General features: G+C 41.2%; 1 protein-coding gene across 1 annotated transcript; it reads left to right on the forward strand.

Moving 5' to 3' along the window:
- Positions 1-686: 686 nt before the first annotated feature.
- IPPK (inositol 1,3,4,5,6-pentakisphosphate 2-kinase) lies at positions 687-20992 on the forward strand. Its single transcript, XM_009865700.1, has 13 exons — positions 687-749; positions 7784-7831; positions 11726-11821; positions 12606-12672; positions 13728-13849; positions 14256-14345; positions 14970-15028; positions 15433-15505; positions 16308-16587; positions 17669-17819; positions 18832-18934; positions 19313-19392; positions 20399-20992. Exons 1-13 carry the CDS (start codon positions 687-689, stop codon positions 20622-20624), a joined length of 1458 nt encoding a protein of 485 aa, XP_009864002.1. The 3' UTR covers positions 20625-20992.
- The last annotated feature ends 812 nt before the right edge of the window (positions 20993-21804 follow it).

The raw sequence follows: 21804 nt of genomic DNA on the forward strand, positions 1-21804 counted from the left end.
GGGAGAAAATTGCTGAAAAACTAGTTGCTGTTCCTTGTGCCTCTAAACACAATAGCTTATCAGCAATGACTTTCTCTGAATTTTGCTCTCATTTAAAATATGGCCAAGTTTTACGGTGTCTTGGTTCTTTCACAGTAAGAAATTATCAGAAAAGGTAGGATGGCAACTTGTGTTAATTGCATTTTAATAGTTTTGGTAAGATTTGAACTTAAACATTTTTGTGTCCCTGAGGAGATTCTTCTATTTAAATTCCAATCCTAATGCTAATTCTGATTTTTTGGTGGGTTTTGTGCTCTGGGTGTATCCGAAAGATTGACTGAGGGTATGCGCTACAACGCAGGGAGAAGATTTGCATCTGGTTCCGTAGAATTTTCTGGAGGAAGCAAAGCTTATTGAATTGGACCAAGATTCCAGCACGAATTTTAGTGGGGATTAAGGCCCACTAAGCCCTCCTCTGTTTTACTGTTTTGTAGGATGTTGTTTCTCCAGCTTTGTGTTCTTTTTGGGGGGTACGCATATCTGAACACTGTCTAGCAAAAAAAACCCCACGCCTGCACACCCTTTGCCTACTTGGAAAAAAGACAAGAAAATTGATTGATGACTAAACATAATACATTGCTTTGTTCCTTCTTTCCTAGCTGTAATTGCTTTTTAATTTTTTTAAAAAAATTATTTATTGTAAGCCGATGGAGGAACTTCTGCCTGAATGTACTGAAGCAAGCAGCTCTAAAAACCAGTTGAAAAGCCAAGTATGTGATCAGGGTGTGTCATCAGTGGAAAAGAAAGGAAGAGATGTCTGCTTTGCTGTAAACAGCAATTAAGTTTTTAGGAAGGGGAGGCAATCACCAGACTGAGTTGGAATTTGGGACCCTTCTGGCAACTGTATGAAACTCTATTTCCTTGTCTTAACCTTGGTTAACTGATACTTAAAGGTACACCTATGGCCACTGTAAAAAAAGGAAAACAGTTTTGTGGGTCTTTGGCTAAACTAGTTCAGCTGTGATTGCAGTTGTCATAACTAATTGGAGTGACTCTACTTCAGTACAATCTACAAAGCTTTTACTATAAATGAAGAATTTAAAGTTGGAAGCACTTCGGGCTCTGTGGGTTACTTGCAAAGCTTTCTTTGACCCCCTTAAAAGTCAACAGTGAGTCAATGTCTATATAGAATTTTAATTCTGTATTGGCATTGCAATTCCATATTGCACAAGTGTAGTTAAATTTACTTTAGCTTTAGCAGGTTTCTGCACTGGAAGGGTGCTCTGGATGCAGTGCAGTTTAGTAATATCTGCCATGATGTGAAAGGGAAGGGTAGCAGCAGGGCTGAGTGGAGACAGGAGAAAGAGTACAAAGGCAGTAATTAAAACTTCTCTTATTGTATTAGTGCCTTAGGTTCAGTAGATGCAGATGGGAAAATGTAGCATGTGTGTGGAAGGAGGTGGGAGACACAACCCATAACCACTGTGAATCTTGGGTCTAATACTCTAATGTAATACAACAGTGATAGTTGTAGCAGCAGCAACACCACTCTCTGCCCCCCAGAATATTTTTTTTCAGAGATGACTTCTTATTTTGCGAATAATAGAGCATTGGAGCAGACTCGTCTTCTGGTGAATTTCTTTGGAAATTCAAACTCTGCTTTATGCCTGCATTTCTTTTTTTTTCTGAGTGACTTTTGAGAATGTCAAAGGCTATATGTGATGAAAATCTAAAACTAATCCCAGTTTTGCAGGGAGCATAGGAGACTAAAAATGATTGTGCTTCTTTCCTTTTGGTTCTGTGCTAGCTCAAACTCAAATGAGTTTCTTTTTGCAGTTGATGAGATCAGGGTGTTATCTTAAAAAGTGGGGGGGTTTGTCTGTTAGAAGTGTTTGGCGAGTGCAGCGATGGTGGAGTTCGTAAGCCTGTGCTTTGCCTTTTCTGTGTGGCCTCCCCTGAGCGCACAGCTCTGCTGGGTTGGTGATGTTGGTGAGAACACCTTGGCTGACCTGGGAGCCGCACAGGAGGTGTTATTTCTGAGTTGGGCAGTAACAGTGTCCCAGCCTCCTGGTTGTGTGCGGGAAGGAACAGACATTGCTTTCGAGCGAAGACTTGCTTTAGGTTTCTTCTAGCCAAGTGCTCAGGATGCTTGGAATTACTAACTTGTTCTGGCTCTCCGTTTTATCATTTAACTTCATTCTAATCCCTCTTGCTGTTCTGACTTCTCATTTCCTCCCCTCTCTGTTAACATCTTCCCTTGTTTCCCCAACACAACAGCAGCTGACTGGGCGGCTTAACGCTGGGAAGGACGTGTTGCTGACAGGTGGAGGTTTAGAGCCGTTTAAAGGAAGGCAGCTCACTATGTGTTTTCGTGTTCTTGTGGCTGTTACTCACTGTTTGCCAGATGGATGAGGTGTTTGACGCATTGTTAAAAGTTAAGGAGCTGTAGTTTTCTTGCTTGTTTTTAAGGCTAGGATGCCAGGGGCAGCTGCTGGGTCACCAGACTAGCAATGTGTGCTCAGGGCCAGGCATTGATAGGTTTATTTGTTCTGTTTTCTCTCTGGTGCACGTTTCCACCTCCTGCTGGTGGGTGTATCACTTGGTAGTGTTTCAGGTACCGCGATTAGGTGCCTTAGCTGGAGGGCACACGTTTCCTTCTCACTCCTGGCCAGCGAAGTCATTAAATTCTCTTGGAATTGGTACCATGTTCGTATTGCAAGGTTATACAAAGCTTAGCTATAGAGCGAAACCTGAGTTAGCGCTTCATTATCAGGGGAATCCAGATCGTAACCAAGGAGGAGAAAAGAGTGGAATGAGTACCTGAAGTCTGATGCGAGCTCTGTGCTAAAGGAAACGAGTATCGTGGTGGTGTTTGCTTCCAAATAACGGTTTAACATGCTGAATGGTGTCAAGGCAGGTGCTATGCCAGAAATCCTTTATTCATGTAAAGAAATAAAAAGATTGTTCTTAAGAGACTCCTACGCTAAGTATTGTTCCGATTTTTGAATGCTTCCTTGCACTTTGTGTGAGCAATTGCTAAACTTCCTCCATACTGGCAGGAAATTTAGCTTTCCTCACTTTGTTTTGTATGGTCTTACTCACCTTATACAGAACAAAACTGGGTTGGAAAATACACTTGTATACAAGTGCTATGTGTACCGCATCGAAAAGCTGCAGATTTTTCAGTGCTGAGTTTGTTTTCATCTTCCACATCCCTCCACACTGCACAGCATGCTGACACTCTGGAGGAGGAGACCTTTAAAAATGTCTTGTGTTGGGTATCACAGAGGTAAGCTTTGACGGAAGTGCCTGGGCAGCGTGGCGGGCATGGTTTTACCGAGTTTTGTTAGTTCTCAGAAGAAGGACCTCTCTCCTCTGTGCAGCTGTCTGTTCTGATGTATGGAGATGACACCTCTTTGTTCATTTGCCTCCTTCCCAGAAATTGCATTTTCTGAATAGAAAACCATAGTTTTCTGCTCAGGCTGCTCAAACTAGAGTTGGAATTGAAGGGATTGTGAAATGTAGATTTGGAATGAAAAATGTCGGAATGATTTTTTTTGTTGTTGTTGGCATATACAGCACTCCAGTGTGCAAAAGACAATGAGTTAATTGTTTTTTACTGTATGAAGTAATTGAAGACCATTTACAGGCACCATTCCTTCTAAAAGTAGTCAACTTCATGTCTTCATTCCTTAGGCAGGAGTAGGTGGCACTGGTGTGCGTAACTGGGTGCGACAACTAGTAGAGTAGTAATTGTAGGCAAAGATTTGCTACCAGTCTTTGAGAGCATTATCCCTAATGCTGTTTGCAGTTGGGAGCTCATGACTTTTATGCAGACAACTTTAAAACAAACGTGGGTTTTCTTGTTCTGTTTGTGAGCCGCCTGCCTTTTCAAAATCAGTGTGTTGGCAACAGAGTGTGGTGGACAGGTAGGTAACTTTGTGACGTAAAATTGTGTCTAGTGCTTATGAAAATACTGGTGAGTTTTTAGATAGCAGTTATTCACAAGACTGTGTAGACTTGAGGGAGAGGGATGGATTTCCTCTCGGGATTTAAGAAGTTGCTTCCCAGAGTGCTTGGTTTCTAGCTGTAGGTCTTGCATTACAAGTTGCTAATCCACTAGGTAAGAATCCTCTCTGCTTGTGCTGGGCAGTTGCAGAACTTGATGTCAGAGTAACACTTTGCCTCTAGACAAAAGCAGTTTAAAATAATAATAGAGTAATAACAAATGATGTGAACCTGCTTATTTGGAAAAGCAGAAGCCGAAGTGAAGTTTCCCAGGCTTTGTGTTTGGACAGGCTAATTCTTCATCTTTTCATACAGAAGCTTATTTTAAAAGCATGTGAGCTGAGGTGCTAACAGCAGGAGGAAAATACACGTCTTTCTGCACTTCTAAACAGTTTTACTAGCACTTGAGCTTGTTTTTATGCAGTTTCTTCCTATTTCTTTTACTGGCACCAGCTCTTATACAGATTTTGTTAATGATGTAGCAAGAGACGGAAACTTGAAAAAACCTCGGTGATGCAAGCAAGGTTTTTATCTGAAGGGGAGTATCAAGATTGTAGATTTGCCCCAGTTGTGTTTAGCTTGTGAGAACTCTCCAGTTCAGGAGGCCTGCGTGGCAGCTTTATCTCACAACAATGAAGCTTAGAAGACATTTTGGGAAAATATAGCTGATCTTTGAACATCAGGCTGAGAAGAAATAAATGTAAGCTTTTATCCTGGTTTCGTAATGCTACTGTCTAATCCAAAGTACCTGGACTGACGCCAGTCATATTTTGGCCTAACTACCAAGGATTACTCTGTTTTTGGATTGCACTAAGGAAGATTAAAATAATAGCTGTAGTAACTGCTTTGGAGAAGAAAAATTCTTGCAGATGCCATTCTTGGGGCCTAGGATCAGCAAACACTTTTTTCCCAAGAGACATGAGGACAGGAGTGGTGTGTGTATGTGTCTGTGTGGCTCTGTGATGCCAGTGACTTCCTCGAGTACATTTTCACAGCCCCTCTCACAGCTCCTTGTGTCCTTATTGGTAACCATTAACTTCTGGTTATGATGTAATACAACTGTTTCATTTAAAACAGTAGTTTCCTGATAGGGTTCTGAAGAAGTCCTTGTCTTGCGTGCTGGGACCATAAGCCTAAAGCTGGAGTCCCGTAATGCTGAGGCTTGAGCTAGTGCTTCTCCACAGCCTGCTTGCCATCATCCTGGCAGCCAAGTGACTGTGAATGAGTTCTGAGACATGATTTTTCGGTATCCTTGTCCTGAGTTCTTCATAACAATTGGAAATGGCTTTTGTTGTAGCCCTAGTGTGGTCCTGGACACCAGGAGGAATGTTGTCAGCTGTTACCAAAGTGCTCTGCTCTTGTGTGAAAGTCCTGCTTAAATTAATTTACTTGGAGAGTAAGAGCAGTCATGTTTGATATTCTGATGACTTTTTTTTCCCTTTTGTCACTAACTTGATACTGAATGTACTTGGAAAGAAAGACTACAGGATTAAAAAAAATAGACAGAATTCTTTGTTAAAATTCACTACTTTTCTAGCTTGTCTGGCTTCTTCAAAAGATGTGAAGCCTCCCAGTGTTTCATATGTTACATTTGGTACCTCCATACATTGTTTCTTTTTTTATCTCTGCTTGATTTCGCAGCCTGTTTCTTCATCTTTTTGTCTGTGTGGGACTGTTACCCAATGAACTAAGCGCTCATGGTTTTAGTGCAGTGATGGCAGAGGTGTTAAGCAGTGCACGGGCTCGCAGGGGTGCACGCAGAGAATGATATTCAGGGAGCGTTAGGACCGAGTTGAGCTGATTCTTGGAGTGCTAAGAAGTAGTGACAACCTCTTGAGAAATCTGTTCTCTGTTGGGCTGTTCTCTTGCACGCAGATGAGCCTGTTACATCTTTGATGTTCAATCTGTAAATATAGAAAAAAATCTAAGGCATTTAAGATAACTGACAAAAAATCTCATGGCAACAGCCACCCACAATATTTCCAAGTAAAGGATCAATCAGTAGCGCAACAGCATGAAAAACGTGGGCCAGTATTGTCAGTGGTAGTGATTGTGAGGCCGTTGGCATCTTTGCCATCTGGGCGGTTACCCTTTGGACTGAGGCAGGGTATTTGTGTAACCCGGTACTGAATTCCACAGAGGGATGGATCTAGCTGAAAACCCTTCCCCAAACAAGAAAAAAGTGTCTTGATTTCGTTTGTTTGAAACGGAGTGTCACCCAGGGATCTTGCCAAATGCAGATGATTAGACTCAGTGTTCGATTTATCTAGTTTGTTGTTTGTCACACCCATGCTGTTCAGATCTTGCAGGACGAGTTGAATCAAAATTCAGTGAAGTGTCCTTTTACCAGAGAGTGTTTTCCAGATGCAGGTGAACTATGAGATTTATGCTGGCTTGAGACTTTTTAGATATCGGAGTGATTGTTTCTGGGTTTAACTAGCAACATCTGAATCCTGATCTGGTTTCGTTAGTGTTTTAGAGTCCACATCTTCACCTATTTTGCTTTTCTCCTCCTGCTTTTTCTGTATATATTAGTAATTGGAGATAATGGCAGCTCTCTCCCACTCAGCACTGTCCAAAGCCAGCTCTGAGCCCCAACATACAGAATATATCTCCTAGCAGTGTACTATGGGAGGTTTTTTAACAGTAAGTTAAAAAAGTAAGGAAAGTAAAGCTCAGATTCCATAAACCTGAAGCGTAGCTATGACACTTTGTCTGCATTGTCTTCATCAAGGAATCTGGGCGTTGGTACTTTGCTTGGTAGTGCTTTAAGTAGAACATAATCTTCTGTAGCGTGTCTAGGAAAGGTCCAAATGGAGACGCTGAGTGACCTGCTGTGGTGCCCAGTTGGTTTTATGCACATCTTACCTGAACAGGCTCAACTACACCAGTGGGAGTAAATATCTCAAGGATCAGATATTTGGACTGACTGGTCTGAGGCTGGGCTGTGTTGTCTTGCCTAGTAGCCTTGCAGGCTCCTTAATACTGTGTCAAAATGTAACTGTAATATCAAGTGTAATGGTTAATTTAAACAACATTTTATTGAGAGATGTTTCAGGTGATGTTGGTAATGGAAGACACTCCCCTAATAGGCATAAGGAGAAAGTTGTAATTTACTGAGGGATAGAAATTGTAAAAATGACAAAACCTAGTGATTTATTTTTTTTAAAGGTAAAATGTTTGGGAGACCTGCTGCTTTTGTTCCCTTGTTATATGTTCACTGTTTGGAAGTTTAGAAGGAACAAGTTTTAGTGTTTGTAACTAGAGCTGTATAAGTACTGCTGGTAACTGATCAACGTCTCCTTAAATATTTTGTCGTGCTGTGCTGATATTGTAAGCAGAAGATACCTAATTGGGTCTTGAATTTTTTTTCCCCAAAGCTCTTGGGTGCAGAAACGACAGGGTGTTTTTCTATTTGTTTCTTGTTTAGAGTACACCAAATATACTTCGTCTGAAGCCATGTTCTACCAGATTTCCAGAGCAGTGCTGTAAGCTAAGGGCATATTTCCTGTTGCACTGGGTGGCTGGAAACGTAGGGTGGCTGCCTTATGATGGTGATGGCAAATCTGGGAACAGACATTGGTGTATTTGATTGCAGATTGAGTGAAATAACCATCTAAAGTGCCCATTTTGCTTTTTTCTTTTCTTTTTTTTAAATTTTTGTTCCTAATTTCTCAGATGAAGTAGATTGGGGACTTGTGCTTTTAGAAATTATGATGTACTTAAATGCTGATGAAACAATGTTCTTTCCTACTTAAATGCTAATGAATCCATGTTCTTTCCTATCTTTCTCTAGCGCTGTGTGGTGCTGCGGTTTTTGAAGTCCCCCCCAAACCAGAACAAGGTAAGATTCAAAGTGTGCTGTTGATGAAAGCCCCCCAGGTAAGGTAACAACTGGGGAGAAGTGAAACAGGACACCCGTGAAAGAGCTGTGGCTGATGGGGGTAAGAATAAAGGGATGTTGTGAAACGTGCCAGTGTTTCAGGAGTTTTGGCAACAGGAGGAAATTCGAGGTGGTCTTGCGTAACTCAGATTATGTGACTGCTGATATCAAGACCTTTGTGCAGGACACGCAGGACTGCAGTGTGGAGAAGGTGGGGCTTTGTGTAGGGAGAGCTGTGACGACAGAGGGAGTGTTGATGGTGCCTGTCAACGTAGGAGAGGGCAGAGATGCTGAGGAAGAAATGAGAGTTTTACTGACTCTCCCTAGGTGGGACGGAGGAGACGCACCACAGAACTGGTGTCATGCTAAAGGTCTGCTGTTAACTACCTACTCAGTAGCTAAAAAGCTGTGGAACTCAGACAAAGACATGAAGCAGAAAACCTTCTTGAGAAGGAACTGGAGCGAGTTACCTTAGATTTGCTTTAGTAATACTAAAAAGTAATCACGAATCAAAGTTGGAGAGTAAAATCAAAGTGTGAACATATTGCTCTGATGGAAAGAAAAGAGAGCCCAAGAGGCAGGAGGTTCAAATTCTGCCCTTTCCTCACCCTTGTGAGCAGTCTTCATTGTGTTACCTGAGAGGTGCAGGGAGCGGTTTGAGTTATGGCCCCTTCTGAGCCGCGGCTTTGTAAGGCCGAGTGACGGGCTGTTCTCATGAGAAATATAAAAAGTGTTATGGCTGTGCTGAGAGCTGGGGGTGAGTGCTTAATTTTGGGAAAAAAGAAACAAGGATGAATGTGAAGTAAATGTATAGGAAGGGTATTTTCATTTAAATTAGGAAGATGAATGTGAAACGTGTCCAGTTTAACTAGGGACAAAAGAGAAGTTTCTAAAGTAGATCAGAGGAAGGTAAAACCCGTGAACACAGAGCACATGAGGGGCTTCTTTTTGGCCTTTCTGCTACTATTTTACTTGGGGAAAAAAAGTCTGGTAGAGCTGAAGTGTGTGATTCAAATAAGTTTTTGATCTGCTTATAGGGGAAGGATTAAAAAAAAATGTATCCAGTGCTTCTGTAGCAGTCCACGATAGTAACATTTGGAGTTTTTATGAGAACAGGGAAGAACTCAGTGGCTCAGAAGAAGGGAAGACAGAGCCTATCTCAGGATTCAACCACAAGTCTAAGTAAAAAGTCAGTCACTGTCATTTATTTAAGGAAACAAAACACTTTTTAAAAAAAAAGTCCGAAGAGATTGTTGCATAGTAATTGTGTCCCAAAAAACCAGCATGACAAAGTCACAGAGGGAGCCAGGAAGTGACTTTGCAGTTACGCACCACTGCATGGAAGTTGGTAATCCCTCTGTGGACTGCTTCAACGTGCGTATAGTTTTTTGGATTGGGACAGTGAAACACAAGGGGAAAAAGAAAATCTCCCGGCCGTGGTGTTCTGTTAGTATTTGAATGCTAGTCAGGTTCTTGAATATTTTTTTCTTTTTTCCCCTGTGTAATCAGATTGGTAAAATTGCTCAGAAACAGGCAGAGAGGTGGATGGCAGCAGGTATTCTCAGAGGCTGTAGCTGATGAAGCACCACGAGTTTGCTTTTTAGGAGCTGTTAGCAAAACTCCCATTCTGAATTGCCCCAGACCAACACGCTTGCCACTGCTGTAACAGCAAAAAGGCTCTTTGTGGATGGACGCTGTGGCGGAACGTACCTCAGCAAGTGCTCTAAACTGAGCTCGTGCTCCGGATTGATAAATGCACGCTGCCTGAGCAAACCCCCTGCGCCGTGTACAGGTGTTGCATTGTGAGGAGAGCTGGCTTGTGGCCAGCTCCAGCATTCAGCGTTTGCCTTGTATTGTGATTGTGTGGGCTTTGTGACACACCAGTCCTTTTGGCTTTGTCCTCTAAACAGAAGATTTTGTAATTTGAATACATAGTGGTTTTTTAATTATTATTTTCTTAAAGGATCATTTTTTCTTGGAGCAGAACAGAATACTAAATGTTTTATCTTCAGATCCGTAAACAAGTCCTGGGGAATCACAGTTTTGCTACACTTGGATGTAGCAGCATGATAGCTGTAGAGCAGAAAGTGTGTAGGGAGAGCCAGCCCCGCGCTGGTCTCCTCTACCCTCGGAGGAGCGAAGGGTTGGGGCTGCCAGCAGCCCTCAGGGAAGCACCAGTTGAGCAACGCTGCTCTAAAATAGCCTTTTGCAGACCCATGTGGGTGGCCTGCTCACAAATCTTGTTGCGTGTTAATTATTTTTTCTTAAACACACTTCTTGAGACCAAATGACTGCAATTGAGAAAGTTATTCTGGTATCGTAATGTGTGGTTTGTTCTAAGACTGGAGTGGTGGAAGGTTCCTGGTTGTGAAGAGGCTCTGAGCTTGTTTTGTCTCTCTTGACAAGGGAAAGCTGTTCTGAGAATCAACATGCCAAGTGTTCTAAAGACTAAACGCTGTCCTGGCCTTTATAGGGTGATGGAAATGCGTAAGTGTTTTTGAAAGATTGTACTTTTCCTACTTGCTCCAGAGCGCTGGGATTTTTGCTTAGTGCTTTGCACGCGGAAGTGACGGTCCGTAGCGCAGTATGTCACTGAAATAAGCAGGTAGAAGCGGATGTTACTGTAGTGACTTCTCTTTCTGTAAAGTGTTACTGTGCATTGTGGCATTGTGTGTCGCTGCTTCAGTCTGGAAAATGAATCCTGCCAGAGCAAGAATATTAGGCTCGGTGCACAGCCTTAGCAGCCCCGTGTTACAGGAACAAACTCATCTTCCTCAGTCTTACACGACTTGTGTAAATTTGCTAGGTAACATACCCTCTGTAGAACAACGTTAGTAAGATTGCCTGGTTAGTGACAATCTCCTTTGACACATAAACGTATTTGTGTTGGATGTGCTCTTTCCTCCTTTCTCTAGACTTTGTCATTTTCTGACCTCCGTCCTTAGCATTTCATTTTATCTTGCTCTGCTCTGTGTGTGTGTGTTTTGTTTTTTTTTTTTTCTCCTGCTCACATTGTTTTTCCTCTCTGATTTTCTAACTTGGATACGAGTGTTGAGCCTTTTCTTCCTCCACTGTTACTTAATCCAGAGAATAAATCTATATGGTTCGGTGTTTCACAGTGTGCAGTGGTAGGCAAAGCGGTGTTTCATCCATCCTAACAATAAAACACTGTGTGGAGACCCAGAGAGTGCTGGGAGTGGGATAATGCTGGTGTTAAGCTTCCCGACTGCCTCTGCACTGAGCAGGGGTCTGGCAGTCAGGCCATTACTCATTTTGCTTCGTTTCCCTCTAGCTTGGCAGTTTTGTCTTGTAGAACAACTTTGGTGTTTCCTTATAGACACATAATGTAAAATTAATGGAGGAAGACCTTATAAGAATTTTCATTGTCCGGGGCAGGATTCAGGATGGATGGCAAATTCTGTACCTGTTCATGCAGAGGTTTGTGTCCTTGCGGTCATTCACTTCCAAATCTCTTCCTGTAGGTGAGGCGGCAGGCCCTGCAGCTCTTTGACTATCACACTTCCTTGAGCTGTTTTAAGAATAATGGCTGAAGACAGGGTAGATCTTGAGTAACTTTCCCCCTCTTTCACCTCTTTCATACTGCCTGTCCTTTTCCTCCTGAAACTTAAGAACCATCATCTCCTCTGACTGTTTTCTTGATTATCCCTGTGTCTCAGGCAGCAAGAGGGAAACAAGCAGCACACGTTTGATCTGTCTAATTTCAGCCTGTACTGACCTACCAACTCAGTAGAGCAATTAAGCTACTTTGCTAAATCATCTGTTAGTATGTGTATTGATTTTTGAGTGTTGTTAATCGTTGTTTCACAGTTAAATAACCATGTTTCTGTCTTGCAGACCCCAGAGGAAATACTACATCATCTGCAAAACATCGTAGACTTCGGAAAACACGTCATGAAGCGGTTCTTTGGGGAGAACTATGTTCACCATGGGGTAAATAGTTTATTCTTAATAAATGGCTTACGCGTTGTAAACACTGTGGTGTTTTGAGGAACACTGAATGCCAGTAAAAGGAATTAATGGGGTTTGCAGATACTCCCAAACAAGGTACACACACGAGCTTTTGGATCAGAACAAAGATGCTGCTCTGAGCTGATGAGGCGACTGGGGTTTGTGCTATTTCAAGCAACTAATGAAAAGAGCATGAGATGAGAGGTGGGTGGGAGGGATTTTTAGACTAACTGCAAAACAAGGGGAGAAGCCGGGTTCATGTGACCTATCTAGGTTTCTGTGCAGTCAAAAGGTAACCTTTTTTTCTTGCCTCTTACTCTGTTTCTCGGGGCAGCCGGACTTGGTTACCTGAGCACCAGAAACCTGAGTGGAAAATGTACGCCTGAAACTCGAGTTACACAATTTTTACCTTGTCAGGGTGGGGTGTGAGACATGGGACGGGATGAAATAGGACTCTTTCATTTGTGAAGAGGACAAAATGGTGCCGGTTTCTTTGTGCACGTTAAACTCTCACTGAAAGTGCTCCTTTCATGCATTTTTAAAATTGGTTCTTGGTTTTTGTAGATAAGTAAGTACTGCCTGTAGTTGCACGTACAGGTCTTCATAGAGACAATTAGTCAGGGAGAAGCTGCTGACTCTATAGTTTAGCCAACTGTTGTTAACATCCACTAAACTTTGGTATTCCATTTTAAGGTCACCAAACTAGATATTAATTTTTGTGTTGAAATATATGTATTGTTTTTTTGTTTTGTTTGTTTTTCAATAGGAAATCATTCAGCTGCCTTTAGACTTCGTAAGACAGCTCTGTTTAAAAATTCAGCCAGAGAGGCCGGGTAAGTGTCAGGGATGGCATTAAAGAGGGGACCTTCCTGTAGCTGTAAAGCTTTATTTATAAAGTAAAAAAGCATCATACCTCGGCATATGAGGAGACTGTTTTTAATATTTTGACAATGAGAAGTTGAAAATTTGTGTGTTGTAGGATTAAAAGTTGCATCTGATAGTAGTTTCATTAGGTTGGGACCTGTGTGTGTTAGTTCTTGAAAAGCTTTCACCTTGCTGTGAAGTCCTTTAGTAAGACAGATATTTAAGAATGTGGGAGTGTGTGTTCGTCTTAAATTTAAATTAAGATCGCACAGACCTTTCTCTATCCCAAAGGATGCATGTGGAGGGTGGTTATTTAAAGGCTTTAGCTGCATAATGCCTCTTAATTTTAATCTGAAACCATTCTGCTACTTTGTTGCTTCTCAGGATTATACTAAAAAATGCTATTTAAAAAAGGGTAGGTGTAACAGAGGAAATTCTTGTTAGAAGGTGTGAGCTCGTGAGAAGGGGAAGCTGACTTTTGTTCCTTCTTTTCACTTGTTCATTACTTGATGTGAACACTGGGGTAGCTGGGAAGAGACTGCACACAGGCCAAGGATTTAAGCGAAGCCACTTGCCAGTTCAGTTTAGATCAACACTTTCTCTCTACCTTCTGAACGCTTTATGATATACCTGCCAGTTTGCACAGATTCCCCTTGACCAGACCGAGGGCTGCTAGCTCCTGCAGTTTTTGTAAGCCAACAGGGAACCACATCTTTAAATGCAGTGCTACGTCTGTTGTCGGCCAATTGAATGCCTTCCTTTGCTGTTCCAGCCTCTCGCTGCCCCCCGTGCGGGGCTGAGCCGGGCGCTTGGAGCAGCCCTGGACGCACTCTCTAGGCCCATCACAGTTTTGGGGAAGCTGGGAACAGGCATCGGTAATGGGGAGGGCAAATTTATGCAAGTGTGTAATGGGCTACAGCCTGCACAGTCTAAGTTTGTTCCCACCCCACAAGACTACAAAGTAAAATAGACATCCACGCACCTCATCTTCTTGTTTGTGTTTTTTTTTGTTTTGTTTATTCAGAGTCTCGCTGTGATAAAGATATGGACACGCTAAGTGGTTACGCAATGTGCCTTCCTAACCTTACCAGGCTGCAGACCTATCGTTTTGTGGAACACCGGCCGATCCTCTGCATAGAGATTAAGGTACTGAGTCAGAGAGGATCCGATCCTCTGGGGGGTTTGTTTGCATTTTTTAAGTATGTACTGACCAGAGCAGTTTCGAAGGAATGCAGCAGTGGGGTAAGGCAGAGCTTATCGCTTTTGCTGTGACCCATAGGATGACATATCCTCCTCCCTCTTCCAAGGTCTTTCGAAATGTGGGAAATTCCCAGGTATCACAAGGCTTCTTGGTAGGCCACAGAAGTTTTGTGTGCCCTTATTTCTTGAGGACTTTAAAATAATGGAGAAGTATATACATCTTTAAAGTGCTGGATGTTGACTTTTTTTGTTTTTTCTCCTTTAACTGGAACGATTTGCATACTGTGTGCCCTTATATTTCTATAAAGAAATACTTTTGTATTCATGATCTTTGTTTGTTTGTTTGTTTTAGCCAAAGTGTGGCTTCATTCCTTTTTCCAGCCATGTTTCCCAGGAGATAAAGCACAAGGTGTGTCGTTACTGTATGCATCAGCATCTAAAGGTAATTTTTATTTGTATTTTAAGTCATCTTGCTTTCCTTTGACTGCACTCTGCTTTATTTGCTATTCCAGTCTTGCTTTCCTGTTGAAACTTGCTTAAATCTCTGATATGACTAAAGGTAGTAGGTGGATACACATCTGAGTTGCTAGGTGTGAATCTATTTAGTGAGAGATGGAACAAGTTCTGTGGGAAGCTGGAAGCAAACAAATACAATATTAGTCTTGGAGGACTGTTAATGCTGTTGATTGGGTAAACTCCGATGTCAAATTTCAAGTACAGCTCACCAAACACACGGGGACGTTCTGCGACTTGTACCAGCGTGTGACGCACATGGAATTCATTTGACTCGTGTCCATTGTGTGTCTGAAGCTGTGTCACCGTGCCTTCCTGTCATTTAGTGTGGCCTTTCTCCATGCTTTCCATTTAGGAATGCAATTGGAGTGACTTGAGCTAAATGTGACAAGGAAGGCCTGTTGCAGTCGTGGAGTTTACATTCAAAGGGTTTTTAAATGTCATGGGACTCCTGCAGAGAGGATGTTAGTGCCTGACTATTAAAGTATTAAAGTAACTGAGAGGAGTTATTCCAGGAAGAGCGATTAACAGCAGTGGTGTGGGTTTTCAACAGGTAGCGAACGGAAAATGGAAGCGACCAAGTAAATATTGCCCGTTGGATCTCTTCTCAGGGTAAGGAAGTGTGTAACTTGATGCTGTGCTTTTGTGAAAAGATCCATGTCACAAATTTCTTAGATTTCTGAGATTTTCACTGTAATAATAAGAATGATCACTGCCTGCTTGTCTGACTTTCACAGTGCGTGTTTCCAGTGTTACCTACCTCTTTATGCCTGTTTCAGGAATAAGAGTTGCATAGTAATGCACTACTTAACACAAAACTGCAGAGCTGTTTGGTTTACTGACTGCAAGCCAGCACACTCTGTCTTTGCAGTGAGGTCAGCGCAATGCACTTAAAGGCTGTGTTCGCTTCAGGTGCTCAGTTCTGATTCTCTAGAGCCCTCCTGGTGTGGGTGTAAACATCTGAAAGCTGTGATAAAACATTGTATTAGATTATTTTTTTGGTTTTTTTCCCCTAGAAATAAACAGAGAATGCACTTTGCTCTGAAGAGCTTGTTACAGGAGGCACAGAACAACTTGAAAATATTTAAGGTAAAAAAATCTCCCTGCTTGCATTTTTTTTTGGTTTTTGCCCTGATTTTTAAACAATTTGACTTTGGCATCCTCCTTCGGGAGGAAGAAGATAGAGAACTTTGCATGTAGCTGCAAATGTGTTTTTGTTTTTTTTTCTTGTGCAGGCTAGATGCACAGCAGGCCTTGTGGAGGAAATAACAAGTTACCTTTTCTATGGCATTAATGCAGGAAAAATATAAAGCAGTAACTGATGGCTTATGCAGGTTTACAGATTAATTCTAGGAAACAGAATTCCTTACAATTTATTTTCAGTATTAAACCAAATATTTGAACTATTTGAATTCTTTAAACTTGTATGAACTGTCCTATTTTTGTCTGTTAGTACAAGGAACTTAACAGGCCTTTTTTTTCCTTTTTTATAACTGTCGGTTTTCCAGTCTGGCTTTCAAAAGATTTTTTTCACGTGGTGCTTTTTCACTGTTGACTTTATTCAGACAGAAGTGATAGGGAAATGTACTGTCAGTTCACTTTTATTGTTCTGATTACTTACAGCTGATTACCTTGGGGAATAGCATTTGGTGTAAATTGGCTTTTTGCTGCCCGTTTGAAGGTCTTTACCTCTGGTATCTGATTAGACTTAAGAGGGCAAGTTTAAGACTTAAGAGATGGGGCAAGTGTGTATTTATATGCAGACTATTAAATTAATAGCACTTTTCTGCATTGTGTGTCTTAAAATATAAATCTGATGCTTTGATTAAGTATGAATAACTAAGTTTCATTACATGCTTAAATTTTTAATTTATTTTTTTCTCATTTGCAGAATGGGGAACTAATTTATGGCTGTAAAGATGACCAGGACTGTGTCTCTGACTGGAACGAACTTGCTCGTCACTTGAAACCTTTCTTTTTTCCTTCCAATGGCTTGGTCAGTGGGCCCCACTGTACACGGACAATTGTCAAAGAACTGATCCACGTTATAACGATGACGCTGCTAAGTAGTACCGACGCCTGCAGGGCAGGTGATATGAAGACAGTTCCCATTTCACAAGGAAGGAGCTACTGTGAAGCAAGTGCTTTTAATAAGGAGCTAGTACGAAATGGTAAGAAATAATTTCATGAGCATTGTCACTAATGAGCTGTTAATGATGTAATGATTCAGATCCTTGCCCTTTGTTTGGTGTTTAATAGTGATGAGAGAATAGAAACCGTGGGGTTTTGGTGACACATTTTTAAAATGAGTTCTGAGTTGCATGAGTGCTAGATCATTGTTTTTAATACGATCTTGTGAGCAGTTGTAGCTCTGTACCTACTGACAGCAACAGGAATAAGTTCAGAAGGTGGTGGAGGAAGAAAACACCAGTTTGAGCTGACAACCGTCATAGATATTTCAAAGGAGTGGGCAATGTTGATGTTGTACACGATGAAGTCTGGCTGCTCTGTTTGGTTTGTTACATGACATCTGTTTCTTGCTTTCCCTGCTCCTCCTGTCAACCCTCCCCAGCTAGGGGGTAGCTCACTTTGTTCTCTTCTACTACTCCTGGTAAAGAAAAAGGTATGAAGATTGGGGGGAAAAGAAACGGGAAGTGAAAGTCAGAAAACTAAATCACGTTAATTCCTCAGAGTGTAAGTTTTGTAAAGCTCTAATTATTCAAGATGCTGCTAGTTATCTGATTACACAAAACAGCGTGGTTCTTAGTCTGCTTTTCAGGAAGATCTTTTTCGTTGCTGGTTGGTTTTGCTGGGTTGTGTGGAGAAAGAGCTATCTTACAGAAATGATAGCAAATACAACCTTTTCATACTATATTAAAAAGACATGATAGCCGAAATATTAAATTACTCCCTGCCAATGCTTCATACTGCTGAAAGTGAATTTGTGGTGGCTTCAAACTCGGGACAAATTTCTCTTATAGACACAAGTTGATTGCAACGGAAGTGTGTACTTTGAGATTTTATATTTTTGAGTTGTATGCAGACGTTTTATTCTGCAGTGCAATGTGTGGTGCCTGAAGGTGTAGGTTAGTCCATGCACCTGGCACATCAGTGTTTCTGAAGTGTTTTGGTTTGTTGGTTCCCCCCCTCCCAAGATTGGTCTGAAGAGTGTTTGGATTTGCTTAGTGAATGGCAAAATGAAGCAAGGAGGACACTCACGTCAGTCTTATTTGAAAATGCATTTTCTTCTAGGTAAACATAAATTGGAAAGCTCTGGCTTACCGAGGGGTTGTCTCCTTTATAAAACCCTTCAGGCTCAGATGCTCGACATGCTGGATATTGAAGGACTCTATCCTTTGTACAGTAGAGTTGAACAGTACTTAGAGGAATTTCCTGAAGAGAGGTAAGACTTGATAGCTTTTCTTTTCTGATTTAGTAGGTATCTCTCCATTTTGTTGTATACAGCCTTCCTTCATGATATTGCATATATCAAACTTGAAATGCCAGGTAATGTAACAGATGAGTTTTATTGTGAAAAGTTTCGACATCAGTCACTTTGCCCTGAATTTTTAAGTAATGATTAAGGGTGGTTCACACCTAAGAGAGAAAAATGCCCTGGTCCTTAGTAGCAGAGGTTGTCTATTTGAGGAGGGAGACAGTAGAATGGATGGTTGGTTTCTCCTGCCTTCAATGCCTGCAGAGCTAGCCCTATGTCTGCAGCAATAAATACAGTTTTACAGTCATTCTACAGGCACTTGTTGCAGGATGAGAGTACCTCCAAAGGCCAAACTGTAACTCACAAGTGATCAAATTGTATTTGAGATACAAGAATCTTTACCTTGTGGTATTTCTTGCCTGGTGAAGAAATACTGGACATTTCAAGCTGCTGCATTTGTTCTCAAATGAAGCCTTACTAGTTGTAATAATAATTGCCATAAAAAGTTGTGACTCGGATGCTTCTTGCATTCCCGGGCTGTAACTTCCCTATAATTCTGCCGGTGCTCACACGAGGGCGCTCTGGCCTCACTTCCCAGACGCTGTGGTTGTCCTTGAGTTCCGCATAAATCCCTTGCCGCGTGGCTGGCTTGTGTGTTCATACATCAAATGATTTGAAATATATTCTTTCATCTGTGAAGTGTTTGTGAAACGTACCCATTTTTGCTAAAAATACTATTCTTGCATTGGATAAGAATGATTCCTCTTAAAAAAAAATGCAACTCAAATCCTAAGCAGCAGCAAATCTTGAGTGACACGAGAATAAAAGGGACTGGTCGTGGTGTTGGATCTCCAAGTATTCACCTGTTGCCGTGTGTATTGGTGGTGGTGCTGGTTTGTTGTAATGGGCTGCTGAAGAGAGATCTCACTGAAACTCAGCCTCTTGCCTGTCTGTGAATTTTCTTTTAAAATTTATTTAGAAGTACATTACAGATAGATGGACCTTACAACGAAGCATTTTATGAGAAGCTGATAGATCTTTCAACAGAAGATGATGGGACAGTAGCGTTTGCGTTAACAAAGGTACTTCTGTGATGTTGAAGCTTATTTGTTCTGTTAATTTTAATAAACATCCATTACACACAAATGGATGGATAGCACGTTTGTTAGTATCACTGCTGGCTTGTCAGGTCTGTAAGGTTAAAGTTTTTAATTGTGCCAGGAGAGATCTGTAGGAATAGTATCTCTAGGAAATATAATAGTATCTATAGGAAATAAACATGTTTCTTATACAGGATGTTAGCTCTTGCTAACTGTCTGTCGTAGAGATAGTTTCCAGCTTTTGAAGTACCAGCGTACTAATGCACTGAGTATACCGACACCTTTTATAAAGAACAGTATGCTTTACGAAAGGCAAATACAAGCATAAGAGAAAATTTAGATTATTTTTATGTGGTACAGGTGCAGCAGTACAGAATAGCAATGACTGCTAAGGACTGCTCCATCATGATTGCCCTTTCACCCTGTCTACAAGATGAATGGTAAGAGAGACCTGTCTTACATGACTCCTACTCATTTAGGAATTGAAGATACGTTCGCACAGTTCGGTCAATTCAACTAACAGTGAAAAAAAGTAGGGTTTCTTGAGGGGGGGTTGTGTCCAAATATTTGGCTGTGAGCATACTGATAAGGTAGAGTTCTGATTTAACATATTTAGGATAAATGTCTGTTTCTGAAGGGTTTTAAGTTGATAAACAGGAATAAAGTTTTATATTTACTCCCTTCTTGAAATCTGAATTGACTGTTGGTAGTAGATGTACATGGTTTAAACTAGGTATCATTTTTCTGCCTTGGTGTCCTCTTATGAGATTTTTGATGATGAGTTGCCTTTAACTGCCTAATTAGAATTAAAACAAGGCAATAAAAAAGAAGTGACATCTTTCAGTGTAAGGCAGGAGCCTTTGCCACAGTATTATTTATCCATGATGAGCTGTGTCAGCAGTAATAGTCTGCTTTTCTGTAGGAGAGTTTCCTTTACCAAAGCCTTGTTATTTTGCGAGAATATTGTTTTCTGCATTTGCCCTGCAGTTCTTGAATAAAATGCTCATGATGGAGATGACTTGTGCAGTGGTTGACTTACTTATTAATAAGTCTTCCTTCCTTCAGTGTGTTTGACACTAGTTCTGATACTTAATTTGTATTACTTTGAACGTAAGTAGGAGTTGCAGTGATCCTTTCTGCTTCTGCAAGTTAATAAAGCTGTTGCTTTGCCTGCAGATCACCTAGATTAGACACAGTAATTGAGGGTAATGTGTTGACTTGAACTGTGTGGAAATTGAAAGGAAAATAATCAGAAAAGCTGCCAGGTGCTTTAAGACTGGTTAAGCTGGAGCTACCGTTTCCTAAATGCTGCCATAGCTGAAATGTATTTCTTTGGCTCCCGTAAAGGTTCTGAGATAAACATTAGAGTCACTTTTGCAAGGGGATTCAGGATATACAGATGTTAGCTGCAGTGACTCAGATGTGCAATATGGTTTTGTTTCCCAGCTCTGAGCAAAGACCTGTGGTACTAACTTCCAAATCAAGATTCACCTTTTCTGTTTCTGTCCTGGACCTCGATCTGAAACCATATGAAAGCATTCCTCACCAGTACAAACTTGATGGCAAGATAGTAAACTATTATTTGAAGAACGTACAGGCCAAAGATGACCCAGTTTTGTCCAGTCTCTTCAAGGAGAATGAAGACTGCACATTAGTTCTCCATAAAGTTTAACTGTTACTTAGGGTTATTTTTATTCAAACACATTAGAAAGTGGAAGATTAACGGAATACAATTATGGTGATTTCCCCCCCCCCGCCCCCATCGTGTTCAGTGCATTTTTCAGCTGTGAATGTTTTTGCTTTAAGAAATGATTTCTAATCAGTATGCCTTTTCAAAGACATGGAATAGCACTAAACCACACATTTGCTATATAACCTTAATGAATGTATTTAATATGACAGAACAGATAATGTGCCATACCTTGGAACTAGAGGACAGATCACATTAATACTAAAAGTCTACTTCCTTAGAATTGAAAGAGCACAGAATTAAAGGTTTCCTGAGTTTTGCACTAACATAGAAAGCCTAATTACTAACAAGAGAATTGCCTTGGAGCTTATGCTTTGAGTCTCCCTCATGCCTCCCAGAAAGAGGGAGTCCTCTGACAAAACCTAATAATGCAACTTTAGCATTAAGTCCACTGAAAATACGACCAAAGTGGCTGCTCAAGGGTTACTGATCTGTGGAAGTACCGTGTTACAGCAGAACACTTTTAAGTACTAATGCATGAGCTTGAGAACGCCAGACTGCCTCCAGAAGTTTTGTGATCACCTTGTATCTACCTAAAGCTTCTGAAACTAAGTGAAAGGGGTTAAAGGTAAGCCTCTTCAAGATAAATGTGATAGCTGGGCTAACTCCTCTGACATACTGGTCTTTTATTTTCTGTATATTATATGCTGCTATTGAAGGTGAAACCACAGCTCACTCTACCCTAATTTCAATTAAGCTATGAGAATAATACATTTGGAGTTTTACAGATTGTTTCAGGTCTTTCAGATTGTGTCAAACACTGGCATTATTTCACTGATATGCCACACCCTGCGTAGCGGGCTCAGCTGTTTCAAGCTCGTTCTTTTTAAGTGACACAGAAAAAAGGTGACAGTATCTGATTTTCTTTCCTGAAGCTGCAGAGAGTCGCTGTCTCATGATGAGTACTGGAGTTAAGCTTGTATCAGTACTTCAGCTATTTAATGATGTAGTAAAAGCCATCCTCAGGGAAGATCCTGAGTTGGAAACTGAGGGTATGTGATAACCTGAGGGTAGTAGGATAAAGTCTACAGGCGCTTTTCTTGTACACGTAGGGGTTACACACCCCAAAATGTGCAGAGAGATGCTATTCAAGCTGCAGTGA

This window comes from Apaloderma vittatum, unplaced genomic scaffold (assembly GCF_000703405.1).
Source record: "Apaloderma vittatum isolate BGI_N311 unplaced genomic scaffold, ASM70340v1 scaffold3953, whole genome shotgun sequence".
Classification (NCBI taxonomy): domain Eukaryota; kingdom Metazoa; phylum Chordata; class Aves; order Trogoniformes; family Trogonidae; genus Apaloderma; species Apaloderma vittatum.

Excerpts from the sequence above, each read along its gene's own strand:
- IPPK (XM_009865700.1), top strand. The coding sequence starts at position 687 with ATGGAGGAACTTCTGCCTGAATGTACTGAAGCAAGCAGCTCTAAAAAC. Across the intron at positions 18,935-19,312 it reads TAGCGTTTGCGTTAACAAAG|GTGCAGCAGTACAGAATAGC; the intron begins GTACTTCTGTGA and ends TATGTGGTACAG. Across the intron at positions 19,393-20,398 it reads CCCTGTCTACAAGATGAATG|CTCTGAGCAAAGACCTGTGG; the intron begins GTAAGAGAGACC and ends TTTGTTTCCCAG.